The 20334-nt window shown below is 38.5% G+C and overlaps 1 protein-coding gene across 2 annotated transcripts in view; it reads left to right on the forward strand.

Annotated features, from left to right (window-relative positions):
- Nucleotides 1-20334, forward strand: part of CNTNAP5 (contactin associated protein family member 5) — a 311837-nt gene that overhangs the window by 281998 nt on the left and 9505 nt on the right. For both annotated transcript variants that reach the window (XM_030487762.1, XM_030487761.1), the window contains 4 exons: nucleotides 2742-2872; nucleotides 4190-4274; nucleotides 14151-14369; nucleotides 19614-19685. In XM_030487762.1, the coding sequence (XP_030343622.1) occupies nucleotides 2742-2872; nucleotides 4190-4274; nucleotides 14151-14369; nucleotides 19614-19685 (507 nt within the window). The remainder of the gene's footprint in view (nucleotides 1-2741; nucleotides 2873-4189; nucleotides 4275-14150; nucleotides 14370-19613; nucleotides 19686-20334) is intronic.

Here is a 20334-nt window from a genome sequence, read left to right on the forward strand (position 1 = left end):
TAAATCCCTGTTTGCATCAGCTGAGAGCCTAGATAGATTGCAGATCTTGCTGGCTCTCTTTGAACACAAATGTTGTTGCTGATCACCTGACTATAGTAGTACCAGTTATATTTTATACATTGGTGTGTTCATAGCATCCTAAAAGAGCAGAATTTTTTTTTTCATATTTACAAACTAAGCAACTAGTATAGGGTCACAGACCAAATCTAGGCCCTGTTTCATTTTTTGCATTGCACTCCTTTCAAAGGATCCTGGTAAGAGGCAGTCTATAAAGTCCTTCTGGTGGGACATGATTTTAATCTTTGGACCCATCTGTTACACTAGCACATCTTAGTTTCAGCTTATTCTGTGTGTTCATCTCAGCTGTGGTGTGCAGGGTTAGGCATCTCAATTTTTTATCAACTCTCTCGCTGCCCTAATGAGCAAGTCTGAAGAAGGTCGCTTAACTTCCTTATGCTTGGGCTTCTTTTCTTATGTCTTTCTGGAGTAAAGTGATTGTAAGATGTTTACACCGTTATTTCCTGTTGATGCATCTTTCATTCAGTACCAAAAAATGGGATTGCGATTTAAGTTTGGACCTTTAAGTGTGACATTAGTGGTGATAGTCAGTAGCTCCTTGTTGTCACTACGCAGTGAGGGATTTGGGAGCTTTGCAGTATGATTCAGGGCAGCTGTATCAAGACCTATAATATCGCACTGAATAATTTAGCAGTTGCTACTGACCTAGATCTCTTCACAAATTCTGCTCCAACATCCATGACTATGTGTGAGAAAATAAATGTTTTCCATCTCCTTTTTTTTTTTTTTTTTTTTTTTTTTTATTTTAAAAGCTCGCCTGATCCAGCAGCCCTCTCAATCAGCTAAAAAGCCTTCAACCTAGTAGTTCATTCTCATTTTACCTCTCTTTTTTGGAAGCTTTGTTTCTGTCTTCCAAAGTTCAGATAGCAGCAGTGCTCATCTGGGATATACTGAATGTTATAAAAAGTGCAGCTCTTAGAAGCCTGAGCAGTCAAACATTCTGGTGAGGGAAGAGCAGGAGGGATGATCTTAACTGGCCTCTGGGTCCAATCTGGAACGACTCCCAGCATCACTGTGAGTTGTGTAGAGGTGGCTAAATTCCTCCTCTGCAGGAAATTTATATGTTGTTTTAAGCTCTTTTTAAAGTGGTTTTACAGTAGCTTGTAGGACAACAGAACTGACCTTACTAAGGAAGGATTTGGAAGGCTGAAGCAAGCAGTTGTGTCCACACTATGTAGTGAAGGAGAATTGCTCCATGTCCTTTCTCACTAACTCTAGACCAGCAAGCAGTCTTGCAGTATTAACATAGCTGAATACAGGAGACAAGCAGGGCTGCTCATTTACCTCATTAAGCAGCTAGGCTCTTTCTGGGGTCAGACCTGTCTCTGAATAACATTGCAGTGCACAATGGATATGCAGCAGCTTGTACAGATGTATAGTGGGTTTCTCTGACATGGTGCTGCATTGCGATGTGCACATAAGCGTTGCCTCTGCAAACACTGGAACCAGTCCTAGAACTAACATAATGTGAACGCATCCTTCAGTGACAAATAGTTGGTCCCTACCATTCAGCATAAGTTACATTTGCCTGTAGCTTTTTGCAATATTTAGTGATACTTGGAATAGTTTAAACTTGTGCTAACAGAAGTGCTGAAATTGAAGTTAATAGGAGGGGATTTTATGATGATTTTCAAAACAGAGTAAATGAAGGACCCTTTGCTCAGGTTGTGGTGCTGTCAGTGTTCATTTTCTCCTTGGAGACAGTAACAAAGTAAAAGCTTTGTTAGGAAAGCTTTTTAATGCTATAGTGCCACTGTGGTTCCACGTATTTTGGTTGCTGATGTATCGAAAGAGCTCCAAAAGTTCAGAGATTTTTTCTTCTCCTTGCTGCTTAATTCCCAGAAAAGTAAGCTTGAAGGGATCTTTTCAGAATAGGTTCTATTCCTTTTAGATTTTATATATATATATGTGTGTGTGTGTATATATATATATTTTTTTTCTCTGTAGTTATTTGTGGAAGGAAATGCTTATTGGATTCCTTGTTTTCTGTTTTCTTGTGCAATTTGGTTTGTCATGGTACTGTTATTTATCAGAAGTCACAATGCTTTTTTTGATACAAAGACTGAAAGAGAAGCTTCGCATTCATTTTTATATGAATTATATTTATTTCTTCAAATATATTAGAATACCAAAGTAAAAATATTTTTTTCTGTATAATCATTTACAATATATCTTTTCTTGTGTTGCATATAAATTAAAATTAATCTGGGCCTCTAGATGTTTGAAATTAAGCTGTAGTTCTCACAGTTGTTGCTGTCTTCTGCGTTGTCTATTACATCTTGATGAGAAGGAATAATAAAATCCACCAATATTAGTTTAATAGAACAGTGCAAGACCTGCATGCCCTCTGGTGGAAGCGATCCTTAACAGACTAATGTATATCAGCTTTTGTGGCAGACACACTCTCCTTGATAAACTTAATTAAGTTATGTTTCTCCATAGTGCAGTTTGTTACCTGGTAGAAAGGAAAGCTCTTCCAGTGTATTATTTTTCTCACATTTTTCATTACAGTTTGAACTCTTTCGTTTCTCTTCAGCCTCTTCCTTGACTTTCTAACCTTGTTACTTCACTGTAATAAAGTTAGTTATATGTTGTGTAAAGGTATTGAATGGTATCTCATTATTGACACATGTTTTATAGATAGAATTTTGCTCTGCTTTTAGGAAGTTTACAGGTCCGATACAAGCTGAGTAAGGATGGGCTCCTCATTTTCACCATTAACTCTGGAAATTTTGCCAATCGAGAGCTGCACCATGTGAAGATTAACAGAGAAGGCAGAGAGCTCACTGTTCAGGTATGCCATGCCTTATGTTGAGTGTTAAATAATACTTCATGCCACAAACAGACCTACTGGTTTCAATGCCTGATCGCCAGCAGGAGGCAAAGGTTTCACATTCTTCTGGTGCAGCCAAATCTGATCCAGCAGCAGAATAGCCCTGCAGGTTAGATCAAAGCTCCACCCATGCCCTGCTTCAGAGAGTGCCCAAATGTAGTGTTTTCCTGTGAACGATCCTTCCCTTGTCTATGACAATATGTGAATTAGGAAACACCTTTGGCCAGATGTTCATCTGGACCATTGGAGTGGTTCTGGGGCTTAGGGATGTCTGTGTGATGTGTAGTCCAAGAGGAAGCACGCAGTATGGTTCATTAAAAAGCTTCCAAAGGGAAAAAACCAGCTGAGGAATGGGCACCTGGGAATGTAATTTCATTTAGGGTGTGTGCTTCAAGGGAGGATATGACCCCAGCTGCCTTACCCTCTCACAGAGAAGGAAAAGCTGAGGGAATGCAGGGTGCAGTCACCATATTCATGACTATGCCCTGTCCCTTTGCTCTGAGCAAGCCATGCTGAATGTGACAGCCTCATGAGAGACAAGAACCCTCCTCTGCCTTGTTTCCCTGCATCACCTGTTTTTCCAAGTCAGGGAGAAGAGGACCACCTTACTGCTCCTTCTGCTCTCTTTCTGAGGCTTATTATAGCAGTTGAAAATGACTTGGGTAAATCTGGCAGCAGTCATTTAACAGGGAAGGGTGGCAAAGTCTACAGAGAAGCCATGTGTTAAGGAGTAGAATGAGAAGGAGACAGAAACACAGGGAGCACCACAGCTGGGTTTTTTCCTCTACAGTTCTGTGTCTGGGTGGTAAAATGATAACACAGCATACAACAAGGGTGGGTAGGCCTGATTATCTAGGAAGGAAGCTTATTGTTAAAAGCTGGGATTTTGCGTAAGTACCAGTCTTGTCTGCACTGAGGTTTTCTTCTGTGCAGAACTACTTCTTAACAATACATTTCTAGAGAGCCCTCTTTTGAGTGTATTCTGAAGTGACTAGACATGGATTTTGGGAAGCAAGGGGATTTCAGTGTCAAACATTTTAAGCTTTTCTGCAGGGGAAGTTTCTTCAAAGCCCTTTATATGACTATTCTGGTATACCTTTCAGCTTCTCATGCTAAAATCAAAGTACATTCACTTTGCTATCTTTAGAAATTGAATCATGCTTGGGGGCAGAATTAACTGATTTGCAGCTGAGAGCGTTCCCAGAAGTTTGCAGTACAGGGAGATCTAGAGGTGTCTACGTGCTGTTTTAATGGACTAATTTTATTGACCTCTTCCAGGTTGATCAAGTTCTCAAACTCAAACACAACTTTTCTGAGATTGATTTTAAGGCCATTAAATCACTCACCTTGGGCAAGGTCACAGGTAGGTTCTACTAAAAGTATTCCTGATTTATCAGTTGTTATACTGCTGGAGTTAACCTGTGCTGGTGTCTTGGGCTTTTAATAGGATTGGGGTTTTGTTTGGCTGGTTTAGCTGTAAGAATTGGCCTGAGCATTTCAGTACTCCTATTTGTATATCTTGTCAATGCAAAAATTTGGCAGTTTTACTTGTTTGCACTGGTAGTAATATCAACTCCCATTGCTTCCTCCAGTAAAGTGATTCATACTGCCTGTGTGGCTGCACAAGGTGGCATCTTAGCCCAGTGATATCATTTCTGGGCCATCTCTGCTTCCTAATGATAAGAACATCACTGTGAGCCTTCATCATCTCTACCTTTTTTTACTCCCAGTTCTTTTCCATTTCAATTCTGCAAGGAATATTTATATTGCATATAGCACTGAGGCCACAATTCTGCATGCTCTATGCGTGGATCTTCTTGATCTTTACCCCTCCAACACTACCAAGACGTTACAAGACAGAGAGTAGAACTCCTCTATTTTGTTGACAAGTATGTTATATTACTTTATATAAGAGTCTTATTCATCCCCAGTAAGATTCTAAATGCTTCCTTAGTTACAGACATTTTAGTCCTTTGTTAGAATTGGACCTTCATATCAAGCCTGACATCTGTTTCACTTACTACAATTCTATATGTGTTTTTAATAGCACCCAAAGCCTGCGGGACTGGTAGCTGGACAGAAACTATAGACATCCTTTAGTGTCTACTTGTGCAATATAACTGTATATGACATTAGTGCATTCTGCGTCATGTTTTACTAAGTAGATTAAGGGCAGGAACTGATTTTTCCCCTTAAATACATTTAATGTTTGTTCAGAATGCAGCAGTCTTCCAAGCATTTGTGGACTGGTTTGGGAACCTGACACTGTTCAGCCCAAGTAAGAGCTAAGCTAAAAATCTCATTTCGTCAGTGGTCAGCTGTAGTGCTGAAAATCTAAAAGAACATTGCTCATCATAACTTCTACCTAAAGCTCCAGCTATAGATACCAAATCAATAAACCAAGGCTTTTCTAACCAGCAGGATGCAACATAGGACAAAGACCTTCAAACATGTAGCTAGCAAGCTGACACAGTGCAGCTCAGCTTCATGGAGAGAAACTAGATTTAGTCACAAAAATATGATTAACTTTACAAGTACAAGGTTGTTGCCAAGCCAGAAAGCCCAGATGTATCTCCAGAAGTCTGGCATTCAGTTCCACTGAACACCACAGGCTTGTTTCCAGACAGCTTTTAAGGGATATATCATTCTATTATTTCTCTCTTGCCTCACAGTTTATTGGGATTTTGTTTTAGTAATAATAATAATACTAACAATAGTTCATACTCTGTAATGAACTCTGTAATGCCATAAACTTGGCCATCCAGATGGTGGGAAATCTTATTGCTGTACCAGGAATCACACAATGCATCCCAGTAAGTCACTTTAATTCCAGCCTAATCCTAATTCTAGTTTCTTTCTCATATGTTAAGTGAATTTCCACAAATGTTTTCTTCTATGTCAAGTTTTCATTTTGTAGGTTTTATCCAACAGCTGTAGCTGTGTTTAGCAGAGTCCTTGTGCCCTCACAGAATCATAAATCCCCCTGAGTCTTCTCCACTCCTGGATGAGCAGTCCCAGCTCTATCAAGCCTCTCCTCACATGAAAGATGCTCTAGTCTCTTGATCATCTTTGCATCCCTTCACTGGACTCACTCCAGGAAGTTTGTGTCTATTTTCGATTGGGAGCCCAGTGCTGAACCCAGCACCCATGGGTCCGGTAGTGTTATGCTCATGCAGAGTATGAAGAAAGGACCACCTTCATCTGTCTGCTGGCAGTACTCTTCCCAAGGCAACCCTGGGTGCCAGGATGTCGTCGGCTGCCTTTGCTGCGAGGACACATATTTGGCTCATGGTCAGCTTTGCCATGCTGGCAAAAAAATAAAAATAAATAAATAACACCAGCCCCCCCCAAGAAAAAACCAACCAAACCCAAACCCCAAACCACAACAAAATGCCTACTTCTACAAGGTCAAGAATACCACCTTGTATTGAGGAGAGCTGGACCTTGTCATTTTAAGAATGTAAAACTTACATAAGTATGTCCATTCATAATTTATACTGTTACATGGGTAAAATGTCTACTATAGCTTCTTTAAATGATAGCTCACCATAAGGTGAATATTGGTGACCTAAAGCAATATCCTCCAAGTTCATCCTTGTCATTGTTCATGAGTAAAGCATAAACTTTCAGAGGCACATGGTGCTACATAGTAGACCTAGGCTTTCTGTAGTCTTTGTTTCGGATGCCACTGGGATTTAGGTATCTAAAGGCATTCATTAGGAACATTTAAGTGTCCACTGAAATAGAACCGTATAAAAAATCTCTGTTCTACGTATCCAACATATCCATGCTATATTCTTCTGAAAATTTGACTCTTACTTCCTGTCACACCACTGCTCATTTGCCTGCTCTAACAGCCTGATCCTGGCTGCTTAACCAGATGATTATAGCACCTTCTTTCTTGACTTTTCATTTCCCACTGGCTGAGGAATCTCAAAGACAGCTTCGAGCATCAAATAAAAGCTTGGAATCTCTTCCTTAAGAGATTTTCTTCTGATAACTGTTTTAGCACTTTTGAAAAGTGCATGTCCACAATGACCAGCTTTTAAATAATAGTGCTTCCTCCCCTCCTACCACCTTACCCCATTTCACTTCCTTTAGTCAAAAGCTACTCAAACTTAGACTTTTTTTTCTGCTTTTCAAATCTGCTGTATTTTCCAGTGGTTTCCCTACATGTAGCTCTGAATTTGTGGTGGAGGGGGACAAAACTAAAACCAAACCTGTTGAAGTCAGAGAAGGCTCACCTGGAATTCAAAACATAGGGACACTCCCTCTGCCACAGACTGCTTGAATGACCTTGGGCAAGCCATTTATGTGCAGATATAAAGGCAAGCAGGCATTTTATTCCCATTGGAACCAGTCTGAGCTTTACTATCTCTGTTCTCTATCAGTAAAGCATGGATAATAGAACATCCCTACGTCAGAGGGTGCTAGAAGGATAAAAGCATTAAAGGCTGTGAGCTGTTCAGATCCACGGTAATGGGGCCATATAGCTGCCTCAGAAATATCAATCTAAATATAAGTGTGGCTTTGAAGACAAGGGAGTAAAAAGAAGCAGCATTCAAGTAGCCAACAGACGTTTGCTGAATTCATCCTCACAGTATCCAACAGCAATAGAAAAATATTATTATCCTGTAGTTTGTTGTCATTTTTACTTCACAGATATAGAGGCAAGACACAAAAGGACCTATCCAAAGCTCATCAGTATCAATGGGAGTTTTTCCATGGTTTTGAGTGACACAGGCCCCAAGTGGGTCATACAGTTTATGGCAAAGCCTCAGTGAAATCTTAACCAGAGTCCCAATTCATTTACTTTAAGTACTCCTTGCAGAGATCATACTGCTGTATTTAACCACATGAGCTCCCTTGGCAGTCTGACCTATGAAGCTGCTCTGCTTTGAGGAAGGGATTGAACTGCATGACCTTCAGAGATATCTTTCAACTTAAATTATTCAACTTCAATTATTTCAATTTAATTTATCTCAGAGACATATTTGCATATGTTTAGTTCTTGTATAGAAGAAGCTGCTATCCCAGTGGAAGATTTAATTTCTTTGTTTTGGGGTTGACCTTAAGGAATCTTTGAAAACTTTCTACAGTGCCCCAGCATGTCTAAATCTTTCACCAGTATAGTCCCTGGAAAAATAATCACTGATGCAGAGAAGTGAATCTCTTTGTCTGCATATTTGATTCTGAGCAATTTAATATATTAGCTATGTAGTGATACCAGAGTAAAAGGGTAGCATTAAAAGGGATTCAAGAGTATTCTGAAGAAAAAGGTTGCAAAAATTTCTTTAGCACCTATTAGTGTTGACCTAATTTATTTATGTCTTCAAAGTGATGAATTAGCAGACCTCCCTACACAGGCAATGTAAAGAACTGTGTAGTCTAGCACATGGTCATGATATCTTTTATCTTTGAAAGCCTGAGCTAAACACTCAAGTTGTAGGAATCTTTCCACTGAATCATTCAGCTTTCATATAAAGTGTACATAGAAGAAAGTTTATCTAAAAAATAATTTTATTAAAATCATTATGTAGGTGCAGTACCATTCTTATGATTTCTACAATAGCTTTTCTTGTTAGAAGTTCACAAGAAGAAAATGGAATCTATACACTGAAAGAGATCACAGAGCAATTCATCCAAAAGTGGTATTATACTGGGGGAGATGATAACGGGATAATTAAGTCAGAAGGACTAAGCTGACATTTACTCTGAGATACAAAAGGTTCCTTAAAGAAGAATCTCCTTCTAGAGACTTTCTATGCAAAAGATTTCCATTTTTTGGGTGGAAAGTCATTTGATTTTTTAAGCTTACAAGGTCACAGTTTGCTTGAGAAATTTAAAGTCACGGTCTCAGAATATCGTGCTCTAGCATTTTAAACAACATAGCAGTGGTTTCAGGAGGTACTGGCTGGAATCTTGTGGTCACTGCAAAGATCTTTTCTTTACCGCAGGCTCTTCTTGCCCTAAATACTTAAATACCCTGCAGAAAGATCTCTTGAGTGCGTTATAGGGCATCCAATGACAAAAGTCATTGTTTTTTCTTTGTAGCCTAGTAAAGCATTAAGGAAAATGGAAATTACTACTTATGATAAAAGAGGAGAGGTATTTAGGACCAAGATGGCAGGAGTTAAAAGAAGCAGTCTGGCTACCCTAGGCACTTCAAGCAACCCAAGGTCTAAGCCGATAATGTCATCATGTATCTATCAAAAAGAGACCAAATCTGTTTAGACTTTTCCCCCAGCAATATCATTTACCTTATGATGATAACACCATGCTTAAACACCCATTTTTTTAATGATAATACTGCCTACATAAGTGTCCATGGTCATCTTTTAGTCTGAATTTTTTTTAGTCTGAATTCTTGCTACTTGTGTTGATTTTAGCTGTCTGCTTTTAAGAAAAGCATGTATACTTTTGCACATCATCTCTCCATCTTCTTGCATAGATTCTTCTTTTTATAGATTATGTTTTGAGCCCATGTGAAATCACATAGAGCTGACTGTGTTGTGACAGATTAGGATTCAGATGTCAAAAACTGTGACATCTAACAAATTTCACATTGCAACTCCAAGCAGTGCTTCATTTTCGATGATAAACTGTCTTTAAGAAAACATACTAAATGCATGTCTGAAATTATCTCAGCTAAGCCTAATGAAAGAAAAATTCTCAGATGCTCCACTTGGCATGAAATATTCAATTATCAGCAAGCAAATCCTGGCATATGCTGTTTATTCCTGGAAAAACTTGAGAAAAACCTTTACTTTGCTCTTGCTGTCCCTTACTTTTTCAGAAGTGTCTTGGAGGTGCATTGAATGCCTGGAACCTATCTCGCATTCAGACTTGTCCTTTTCTATAATCAAGAGACAAACTGATTGAGCTCAATGGTTCTAACCAGGAAAATTTTCTGTGTTGTTCACTCTGCTGCCTTTGTGGCAGGCTTACACCAGGAAATGAGACTATTCCAAGGATGCCTTTTTGTGAATTCCAGTCTACTCCAATATATGCTTTCCTCCCTTTCTAAATTAATGATGAGTATCAGCAGTGTTTACTGAGGTTGTTGAAATACATAGCAGCATATTTTTCAAGGTAGCTACACAGTACCTGTTGGTCAACTCTTCTGAGACAGGTGCAGTGTGGAGACTATGAGTCTTTCACTTCAAGGTCACGGGCTCAATTCCAGTGAGAATGTCCAAGAAATAATCTTCCAGTGCTGTTCAGCACCTTAGTAAAAGGAGGTGATGGATACACTTAAACTCCCCCAAAAATCATCTTTCTGTTTCTCAGACTCAAAAAAAGAGCAACTTCAGCATACAGAGTAAATTACCCTTTGTGCATCTACTAGTGATTCACTTTAATTAATTAATTAAGGCATGGACATTTAAAACAGGCAATGTCTGCTCTGACTGACGTTAAAAATAATTTTCTATTAAGGAAATCCACAGTGTGTCTTCCTGAATGTAAGTGAGCACACAGGTGAACTTTGGGCTCAGGTTTAAGTTTCTGAGTGACATGAAATTAATGTTTATAAAGAAAGAACAAAAATATATGGGATAAAGTTTATGGTCCTGTTTTCCGCAGTGATACCTTTAGGAAGATGGTCTTTTGAGCCACTCTCTCTGCATGAAAATAACGCTTGATTTCTCTCTTTCCATTTACCTGTCATGATAGTTGTCATTTACTATGTCAATGTGCTGATATGTTGCTGAGCATCTTAATGTTTGGTGCTAGACAATTCCAGCAGAATTCTATTTATGATGAAAATTAATTTCCCATTACTGAGATATTAAGACTTAAAATTGCTTTATTTGTTTAAGATCTTAAAACAAGTGTATGGCAGAGATACACAAAAAACCAGCAATAGAAGCGGATGTTTTGGTAAATAGGAATGAATCAGCATATGAATTATGTCAATACAATCAATAAATTTTAAAAAATACAACTACATGTTAGACTTAATCCTCATTATCACAGAAAGCTATTGCAAATACATGGAAAACATGAAAGTATAACTGTCACAAAACTTACTGAGCTGTGACATTACAGAGAGCTTCCAGGGAGCAGCTAGAGGATCCAGCAAGAAGCCAGACCAACTTATGCACAACTCAGCAGACAAAGCTTAAAAATTACTTCCTAAAAACATGGGTAAACTTAAGTTGTGGGGAATTAACAGTTAAATTACTCAAAAGCCGAAAAAGATTGCCTTCTTACCCCCTGCATGTAGAAATCATCCAAAGTAACTCCATCTCCAGAACCGAGAACAGAATCACAATGCTGAAATGTCAGATCAAACCAAATCATCAGCAGCAATTCAGTGTGATTTTCCAGGCCAAACACATGGAAAGGTTGACAGTGTAACCAGGTCAGCTGAAGGCCACTGACGTTTCATATGACGTTGCTTCAACACCAGCCTTGGAATTTCACTGAATTGCTTCTTTTACTGACCTCCATGTCATGTAGTAAAAATATCTTTTGGAGAAAGATTTTGTCATGATTTAAAGACTTCAAGTGACAGAGTGGCCTTTACTAAGCCTTTCACAGAGGTAACCATGTCATAACCACAGAATTATATTACCTACTCAAGAATTCAGAGGGCAGCACAAGTTATCCACGTCCTAATTGTGTAGGGCTCCTGCTGAGAACAGTGAAAGCCCCACTTTCTGAAAGACATAAGGCATGCACCTAAAGGCATATAATAAAGCAAACTGTATCTGTGCACGTGGGAAATTTTTACCAGCGGACTCTGAGATTGGTTTTGGTTTGTTCTTTGATTTCTTTTTTTTTTTTTCCTTCAAATTTCGAAGCCTTTCAACAACAAATCTAGTTCTTATTCATGCAAAGCTTACTTTAACAGAAGACTCCTGGAATTGGCTCTTAATTTGACTTTTAAAAAAAAGCCTTCAAAATACTGTATCTTAGACTTTTCAAACTACTGTACCGTGAAAAAGGAATTCATTATTTCTTTGGCTTTACCTTTTGCACACTGGGGCAGAACAGAACAATTTAGATTGCCTGATGTCTAAAAGATACCAACAAATCCACCTTTTGTGTCAGAACTAAGAAGACAGGAAAGGCTGAGAGCAGGAATGTTTACAAAGGGTTTTATAAATTCAACAAAGATGGCAAATACTCTAAATCGGTCTCTTAGTTTTGTATAAGCCTTCTTGCGGAAACTTGGAAACAATTCTTTGTCTGTTTTATACACCCCTGCCAAAATCTCATTAAAAACCTGAATGCAGCCAATCCTACACATGTGGAGAAGAGCAAATGCGAACCTCTGAAAAGCTGCCTTTTTTCCAGTGGAAAAGTTTCACCATTTCCTTTCCCATCTCTCTTGCTTGCAGTTACTCACAGCCCAGAGGCTGTCCTCATGACAGCTCTGCAGACTGAGCATCTCTCCTATAAGACCCCTCACGCTGTACCTTGCTTTGCTGGGAAACAGTCAGACTCTTCCATATTATACTTCCATGAAGAGATTTAAACAGAATGTCTCTGCTAATTCCTTCTGACTACATGACATAATAGTCACAGATCTTGGCACCAAAATATTGTGTGATTTGGGCTAGTTTTGTTATTTCTCTGTATTTTCTTGTACATAAAAGAAGTTTGTCATTCACATAGCAATATTATAGATAAGGTCTACTTTTTTCCTAAATCTTTTTGGCTGAGAGCTTGTAAAATCACTTTATTTGAATGATAGTGGAAAAATTGAACCTTATTTTAAAGTTTAACATCTTATTCAAGCTTTGGAAATAAACTGGAAAAGCTGGGAATCCTTATTTTCCAATGTTATTGGAAGTATTTCCAAAACTTTCAATGCTAAAAATTTCTTTCATTAACAGGTAATTTTTAAGACTTTTAATAAGTTTTGATACTATATATGTGTGTATTTGTGTGGTTTTTCATGTTTGATTGACCTAGATATAAGGCGCATCATGTTACAGACCTCTGAGCAGTATGAATTTCAGTTTCTGGAAAGTAAACAAATGAGAGCTTGGAGGAAAGAGAAGATGCCTTCACTGTCCTTCACTGATTTTCCCAAACAATCTTTGATACTAAAACTTTTGGAACTAAATAAAAAACACCTTTGAATTGGCTTTCTCTTTGTGAAATGTAAATGAAAACAGACCAACAGATAAACTAATGGTGCTTTATCATCTTCAGGCTGGAAAAGAGCATGGAGATATTTGTTTTGGTTTTGATTTAGATAAATAGAGGTATTGTTTTGCTTTTTATTTTATTAGTGGCATGGGGCTAGCAGAGTGAGAGCCTGCCTCATAACTACGAGGATTTCTAGGAACCCTGATTATAAAAATGTAGTAACATGATTAGGTGCATCAGGAAAGCAAGATGACTCTTGAAGAAGGGTGGAAGCCTGTATTAGCAAGCCATTCAGTATTAGGCCACATGAAGCATTGTATAATAGACAATAGAGAGCAGGCTTTTTCATTAAAAGAGTGGAGGAGATAGAATATCTGAAGATATGATCCATATTTCATAGAATCATAGAATCATAGAATAGGTAGGGTTGGAAAGGACTTTTGAATCATCTAGTTCCAACTCCCCTGCCATGGACAGGGACACCTCGCACTAAACCGTGTCGCCCAAGACTCCATCCAACCAGCCCTTGAACACTGCAAGGGATGGAGCATTCACAACTTCATTGGGCAATCCATTTCAGTGCCTCACCACCCTCACAGTAAACAATTTCTTCCTTATATCTAACCTAAACTTCCCCTGTTTAAGTTTGAGCCCATTACCCCTTGTCCTATCACTACAGTCCCTAATGAAGAGTCCCTCCCCAGCATCCTTGTAGGCCCGTGAACCTATTTGTGAAACTGATGTTAATAGATGCAAAAAAAAGTTAAAGAGCATGATCCCCAGGATCCAGTGATATTTAGTGTTGATATTTTTACTGGTTATTATTGTTATTGCCATGGTTAGCAGCTATGATGTGTTAGATATTGTCCAGACAGTAAAGAAGCACAATCCAGATTTTTATGTCAGACCCAACTTGATTCACTGTAAATAGCATTATAGAGGCAGTTCCGGGAATAGGAATCTCCTGGGTGAGGCCAGGGAGAACTTATAGGCTGCTGCAGGAGAGCCTAAACAGTTGAAATTGAAAGAAGTAAAAGGGGTAGGTAAGAAAAAAAAAAAAAAGAAGATTCTTTTTTTTTTTTTAATGCTTTCCTAAGAAAGATAATTCCCAGTGTGTTTTTCTGTTGTACTGCAGATAGTTTGCCACTGGACCCTGAAGTCTCAAAGGCAAATGCCTACGGTTTCACTGGCTGCCTGTCCTCTGTTCAGTACAACCACATTGCTCCCCTGAAAGCTGCCTTACGCCATCCCAGCATTGCTCCTGTGACTGTCAAAGGCTCCTTGACTGAATCCAGCTGTGCATCCATAATGGAAGCTGATGTGAACACAGCAACCACGATATATTCCTCATCAGGTATGTCTTGCCAAGAGGGGAATGGGGAATTTAAAGTATACTGTAGAGTGAGGTTTCCTTCCTTTCTGCTGTCATGCAACTGTAATAATATAAATATTGAAACTGGGAAAATGCCTTTTCTCTCAGAATTAGGAGTGTTGAGGGTGGGTGTTAGGATTAGCCAAGGCCCCTTTAAAAGTCATCTTACTGAAACAAAGTTCCTAGATTGTCTAAAATATGCCTAGAACATACAAACAAGTTCCCAAACCTTAGTGAGAACAGCATTCTAAATATGGTTATGCACCTGATTTGCCATTTCTGTCCACTATAAATAGATCTAGTGCTGCAGATCTCAAACAGGAATATAAATGTTACACAGATTCCATATCCCAGATGTGATGAAGATAGGAGTCATACAACAAACAAGTTGAATTTGTTCCCACCCTAGCAGACACAAAAACTCCTTGTACAAAGCCCTCGACACACGTGCATGACTTACATTGAATGCTTGTACTTTATTCTCTCAGGCTAAAGAGAAGCAGCACTACTTGAGCGATACCAGTAAGATGATCCCAGTAGTTGGTTTATCTTTTGCAACCCTGAAACTGTCCTCTGGGAATCTTAAGTATTTTGCGTATGTGAATTTGTATGCAGAGAAGGAAACTCAGAGCAGCTGCAAGCGTTGTCACCAAAACAGGGGCAATCAAGTTGCTGCTTTAGTCACCAGTGGATGTGGCAGAATTCTCAATGACCAGAAAGGGGTACAAATTAAGGGCTGTTTTTTGCCCCTTGACCTATGAAACCACTTTCTCTTTTCTGATAATAAAACTGGTTTAGATCATATTATGGTTCCGCTGACATTTGTACTTGCATCAAATCCCCATTTCCTGCAGTTTCTGCCTAAGGTATTCAGCAGAAAACAAATGATGCTATTAGCATTCTGCATGGGAAAAAAGGCTCCTGATTACTCTGTGGAAAGTGGCTGCCAGTATGTGTGTGCATCTCCCCACCCGCAACTTTCTTCTCAACACCCAGGGTTGTCTAAGGTATCTGCTCTGACGCACAGAAGAAACGTGTCTTGTAAATTCCGAATGGGCAATGATACTGAAAATGAGAACTCCTTGCCCTGAGGTCTGTCACCTCAATGATCTAATTTTTCTGTGGAGTTTAGAAAGCAGTAAAACCTGAGGCTCAGAACTGCAGGACAGAACACAGGAGAGTGTAGCAAATTTGGACTTAAATATTTAAAGCTTATGATCAGAAGCACTCTTTTGTGAAGGTTAAGCACAGTTACATCAGAAATGCAGAATTATTATAAAAGCTCATCCCTGTCTTTGCCACTTTGTGCTTTAAAATATAATTTCCTCTCAATATGATGAATTGACTGACACTATTGCCTCACTATTCACACTGGATTTGATTAAAGACTGAATAAGATCTTTAGAACAAGTTAGTTCTGAAGACTTCATGTCTTTATATGCTATAGTAAGAGCACTGGGTGGCAGATTCTTGTTTAAAAAAATTGCGATTTGTAGCAAATTATACTTTGTATAGATGTACTTGAGAATTACATTTATACATGGGAAGGACACATTTTAAGAAATAAAAAGAAGTCAGAGTTAAGTATTAACTTTCAAATTTACTGCTCATATCTCAATTCATCAGTTCCCAATTTCTCATTATTGAGTGTCTGAGAAGAAAAATAGAACTTCAAAGCTCAGTGTACATGTCTGTGTCAATTTTCTAATGTACAGAAACAACAAAAAAGCCCTCTAGGAAATCTCTCTTTAAATGTGTGAAAAAAGCTTTCTATATTTATAACTTGAAAACAATTGAAGTTTTTTCCTTCAGAGAGGCATACATGTTGTCTTCAAGAAAGTTTCCTAGCAGATGGATATGGAATAAAATCCATTCACTCATGGCATAGTTATCCGTACACACTCTTTCTGATTAGGAAACACAAAATGAAAGGTGACTTACTGTGTTTTGGTATTTAACAAAGACCTGCAAATAACCTTCTTCCTTGCTGAGGTTTTGGTATTCTGAACTCTGTACTGATGGCATAGGTATAATAGACTTTTACTATGGGGGGGGGGGGGGGATTTATATTAAAATACTGTAAATGCCAGAGCAGATTCAGCTGTGTGAATGGTGGAGTTTTGAGCGGACTATCTGCTCTAGCTGAAGAGCAAGTCTTCATGCATTTAAAGTAAAAACATGCCAGAAAATTTCCTAAGTCAGAAACTACACAGAAAAACTTTCTTCTGAAAGGCAGCTTAAACAGCGCACATCCATGTCTCACTGTGCTAGTTGTGCTGGACCTGATATTTCCAAACAAGTAGATATTGGCCAGGGATGTGCCAGGAGAGCTTTAACTGTAGCACCTTTGAGATGGTGCAGTTCAGGAACCTGAGAGGAAGTTAAAAAATCAGAAAGCATGACTGTAACCCCAGACTTCAGGAGAACAACCTTTGACCTGGTCACAGACCTGCTTAGAAGAATCCCATGTGATACAGCCCTGGTGAGAAGAGGGGTTCAGGAGAGATGGTTCAAGGATCACCTTCTCCAAGATCAAGAATGGTCCATCCCACTGAGCAGGAAATCTAGCAAAAGCAGCAGGAGGCCTAGAGAGGTTGTGAAGTCTTCATCCTTGGATATATTCAAAACCCAAATGGATACACCCCTAAGAAACTTGCTGTTATTGGACCCTGATTTCAGAATGTGTTTGGACTAGATGATTTTCAGAGGGGTGATTCATTCTGTAATGTCATCAATTTTATCTAAAAGGACAAGGATGTCCTGTTACAGTCTCATATGAGACACAGTATTGCTTTTCTTTGGCTTCAGAGTTTGTGTTCCCACTGGGTATGGTTCTCCTGTCACATGCCATCTGCTCCGCTGTAAAAAAAAAACCTCATCTCATCGTATCCGGATTTTATTTCTCAAGCAAAACATAATTCTTAAGGCCTGTGTCTGTTGGCCTCCATTCGGAAACTGATCTCCAACATTTGTTCTGATTTCCTCTCAGTGCTTAAATTCTGGTATCAGCTACCAAAAAAAATAATAGCACTTTAATAACATTAAATGTCAGATCTTACATAATCTCTTAGGCATGAATGACGTCTTACATAATTTTGAAGGTAGAAATTTGATTTCATGTATTTTTCACACATAGTTAATAGTATTTCAGGACTCTATTTGACTAATGCCATGCACCAGATACCAGATGGAGATTTTTCTCTAGTACAAGAGGACTGATTTCAATAAATAACTAATTTTTATCATAGCTGATTTCACTGGTGCCAACTGAGGGCAGGTGAAAGTTAAATCACCTTGAGTCTAAAATAATGGTTACTCCCCTCTTCTAGTTTGTGGAAAAAAAATAGGCTAACCACACTGTCCATCTTTGACAACTGTCTTAGGTTATAAAGTGTCTGGAGGAGGGAGGGAGGGTGTGACTAAATAAAAAGAGCCTAAATTATAGTTTTGATAACTCTGAGATACCAAAAAATAAAGATTAACCTACCCATGATGTACAAAGTTATGAGCAACCTTGATCTAATTTTGAATTTGTCCCTAATTTGATCCTAGTCTCAAAAGCTTGAGATTAGGCTAAATTACCTCCAGATTTCTCAACCTAACCTTTTCTATGATGCTATCTGTATTTATGTGTAAAACAACAATTTTTATTCCCATTCTAGTCCCACAAATGTAGTAAATGAGATGAAGCATTGCCGTGACTGTTTGTTTCTTAGCAACATCACCATAGGCACCCAATATCCAAGCAAGGGGCCTGTTGTAAATAGGTCTCAACCTGCGTGTCCAAATCTGTCATTGGCAATTACCATTCATGTTGATAATGGGTGTAGTGGAGGTGTTCAGTTGGCTCCAGAAGTCCCTTTTGTGCTTGTAGCTCAGTCAGTGAACTGAAGATATGGAGAACCCTGACTTTTCAGTATGGATGTGTTTGTTGTGAAATCCTTGCAAGCCTAAAACTAGCAGTAGAGTTGCATCTTTTAAAACATGAAAGTCTCTTTGAGGCTGATGCCTTCTGCACATCTTTGGGGCTGGTATCAGTGACGTAGTGCTCCCTTTAAGAACCTAAATAGCTGAAAGCCACTATTATTACAAACTCAGCACCTCCTGATACACAAATATAATATTGTCGCTTATTTCAATTAAAAAAACATGTTCTTGCATAATGAGATACCAAAATGTGGCTGAATCAGCTACTAAGGCAAGGATGTTCAATTACAATAAACTTTGCAACATCAAATTTCTCAGTTAGGCTTCCACCTCTTGCATCAGAAAGATCAGTTTGGCAAAGCAGTGTAATATACTGCAAAGACAATCATCTATAACTCCCATATACATCCTCTGTATGATAGCCTGGAGGCTTCTGAAGGAGAGAAACACGAGAGAAACCCTCGTCAAAGGAGAGGGTAGGCTGAAAGGAAAAGAAAGTGAAGGTTCAGAAAAGCTGGATTCAGGTAGCAATAGAAAACATGGCATTTTTTAAAACATGCAGGACACTGCCATAACTCCATTAACTTCAGGGAAGGCTTGACATCTCAGGGTTGGATCTGAATTTGAAACTGACAGAATGTAGACTGTTTTGCCCAGTGTTTCAACAGTAGTCATTTATAGATAAGGTATAGGATCGCTCCAACATTGAGGAGCTTTTAATATAGGAATTAATTTCTGAGCCCTCTCTGTTTTGAATCCAATTTGACCACTGCATTTCTGCAACAGAAAGAAAAACATCACTTCCAAGAAGCTGTCCCAATCAGTGACTGCTTCTCTGCTTTATGGAATTGATTTCAACTCATCTTCATCTACAAACATAGGTCAGCTCTAAATCTGTCTAGTCTGCCTTTCCTTTTGCTTCTTTCCAATATTGTTTCTTAGGTTAATAAAAAAGAAAAAAAAAGAGAAAAAAGCTCTGACTGAGAAAAGTTCCCAGTGGGCTATTTCATTCAAATGTCACACTGATTCTTCTACTGAAACAACACTTTCAGATATTAGTGTGAGCCTGTTTCCTTTTAAATACACCTTTAGCAGAATTTGCCTCTGAAGATGTACAAGAAAATTGTCCTGCAAGCTCACTTTCTTTTTCAGAGAGCTTTCTGGTTTGATTCTTCAAACCCCCAAATCATATATTTTAAAAACAGATTAGAATTCATAAGAGTAAGGGGATGCTTCTATCTAAGAAAATTAATATAGTTGATACAGAAAATAAGTCCTGTTTTGTTTAACCAACTGCAGATCCTTTTGGGAAGGCAGATGAAAGAGAACCTCTCACCAATGCAGTCAGAAGTGATTCAGCTGTGATTGGAGGTAACTTCATTTTTAAAACTGCAATTGAAAAATAATCCAATTCAAGTTTTTTGTAGTCTATTGCAGGTCTAGTAGTTGGTGTGTTTATTAGCACAAATCTGTATTAAGATAGGCACCTGCATTGTGGTTAAAGCCAATAGTGGCAGTACGTGATGTTGGATATCACCCAAAAAAAAGTTGTTATGGATTGTCAAGAACATGAGTCTTCTATAATATAGTCAATCTGCCTGCTTGAGCGGGGGATTTGGACAAGATGACCTCCAGAGGTCCCTTGCAATCTCAGCAATCTCTGATTCCATGTAAGTCTGTGATCTAAGACCCAGCTAATTAGTAATTGTTTTACACACCACTCTGATGAGAGTATCAATACAGTATTCAAATTCACATTCCTGTATTTCTTGAGCTCTCTTTTTGCAAACTGGTGGTGTAGTGAAATTTGCTAGGTTATATAGAAGCATTTACAGCTTCATGTATGGTTTTCATTTTCCTTGAACAACCTGGAAAGCAATTTATCTCTGTTTATTTTATAGGATGCCCTGTAGGGAGCTGCCTTTGATAATATCTAGAAGCTATAAACCAAAGTGTACAAGACTCATGAAAGGTTTCCAGAGATAACACAGAAGAAAATACAACAGATCAGGAATTTGAA

This window comes from Strigops habroptila, chromosome 5, assembly GCF_004027225.2.
Source record: "Strigops habroptila isolate Jane chromosome 5, bStrHab1.2.pri, whole genome shotgun sequence".
In the NCBI taxonomy this organism is placed as follows: Eukaryota; Metazoa; Chordata; class Aves; order Psittaciformes; family Psittacidae; genus Strigops; species Strigops habroptila.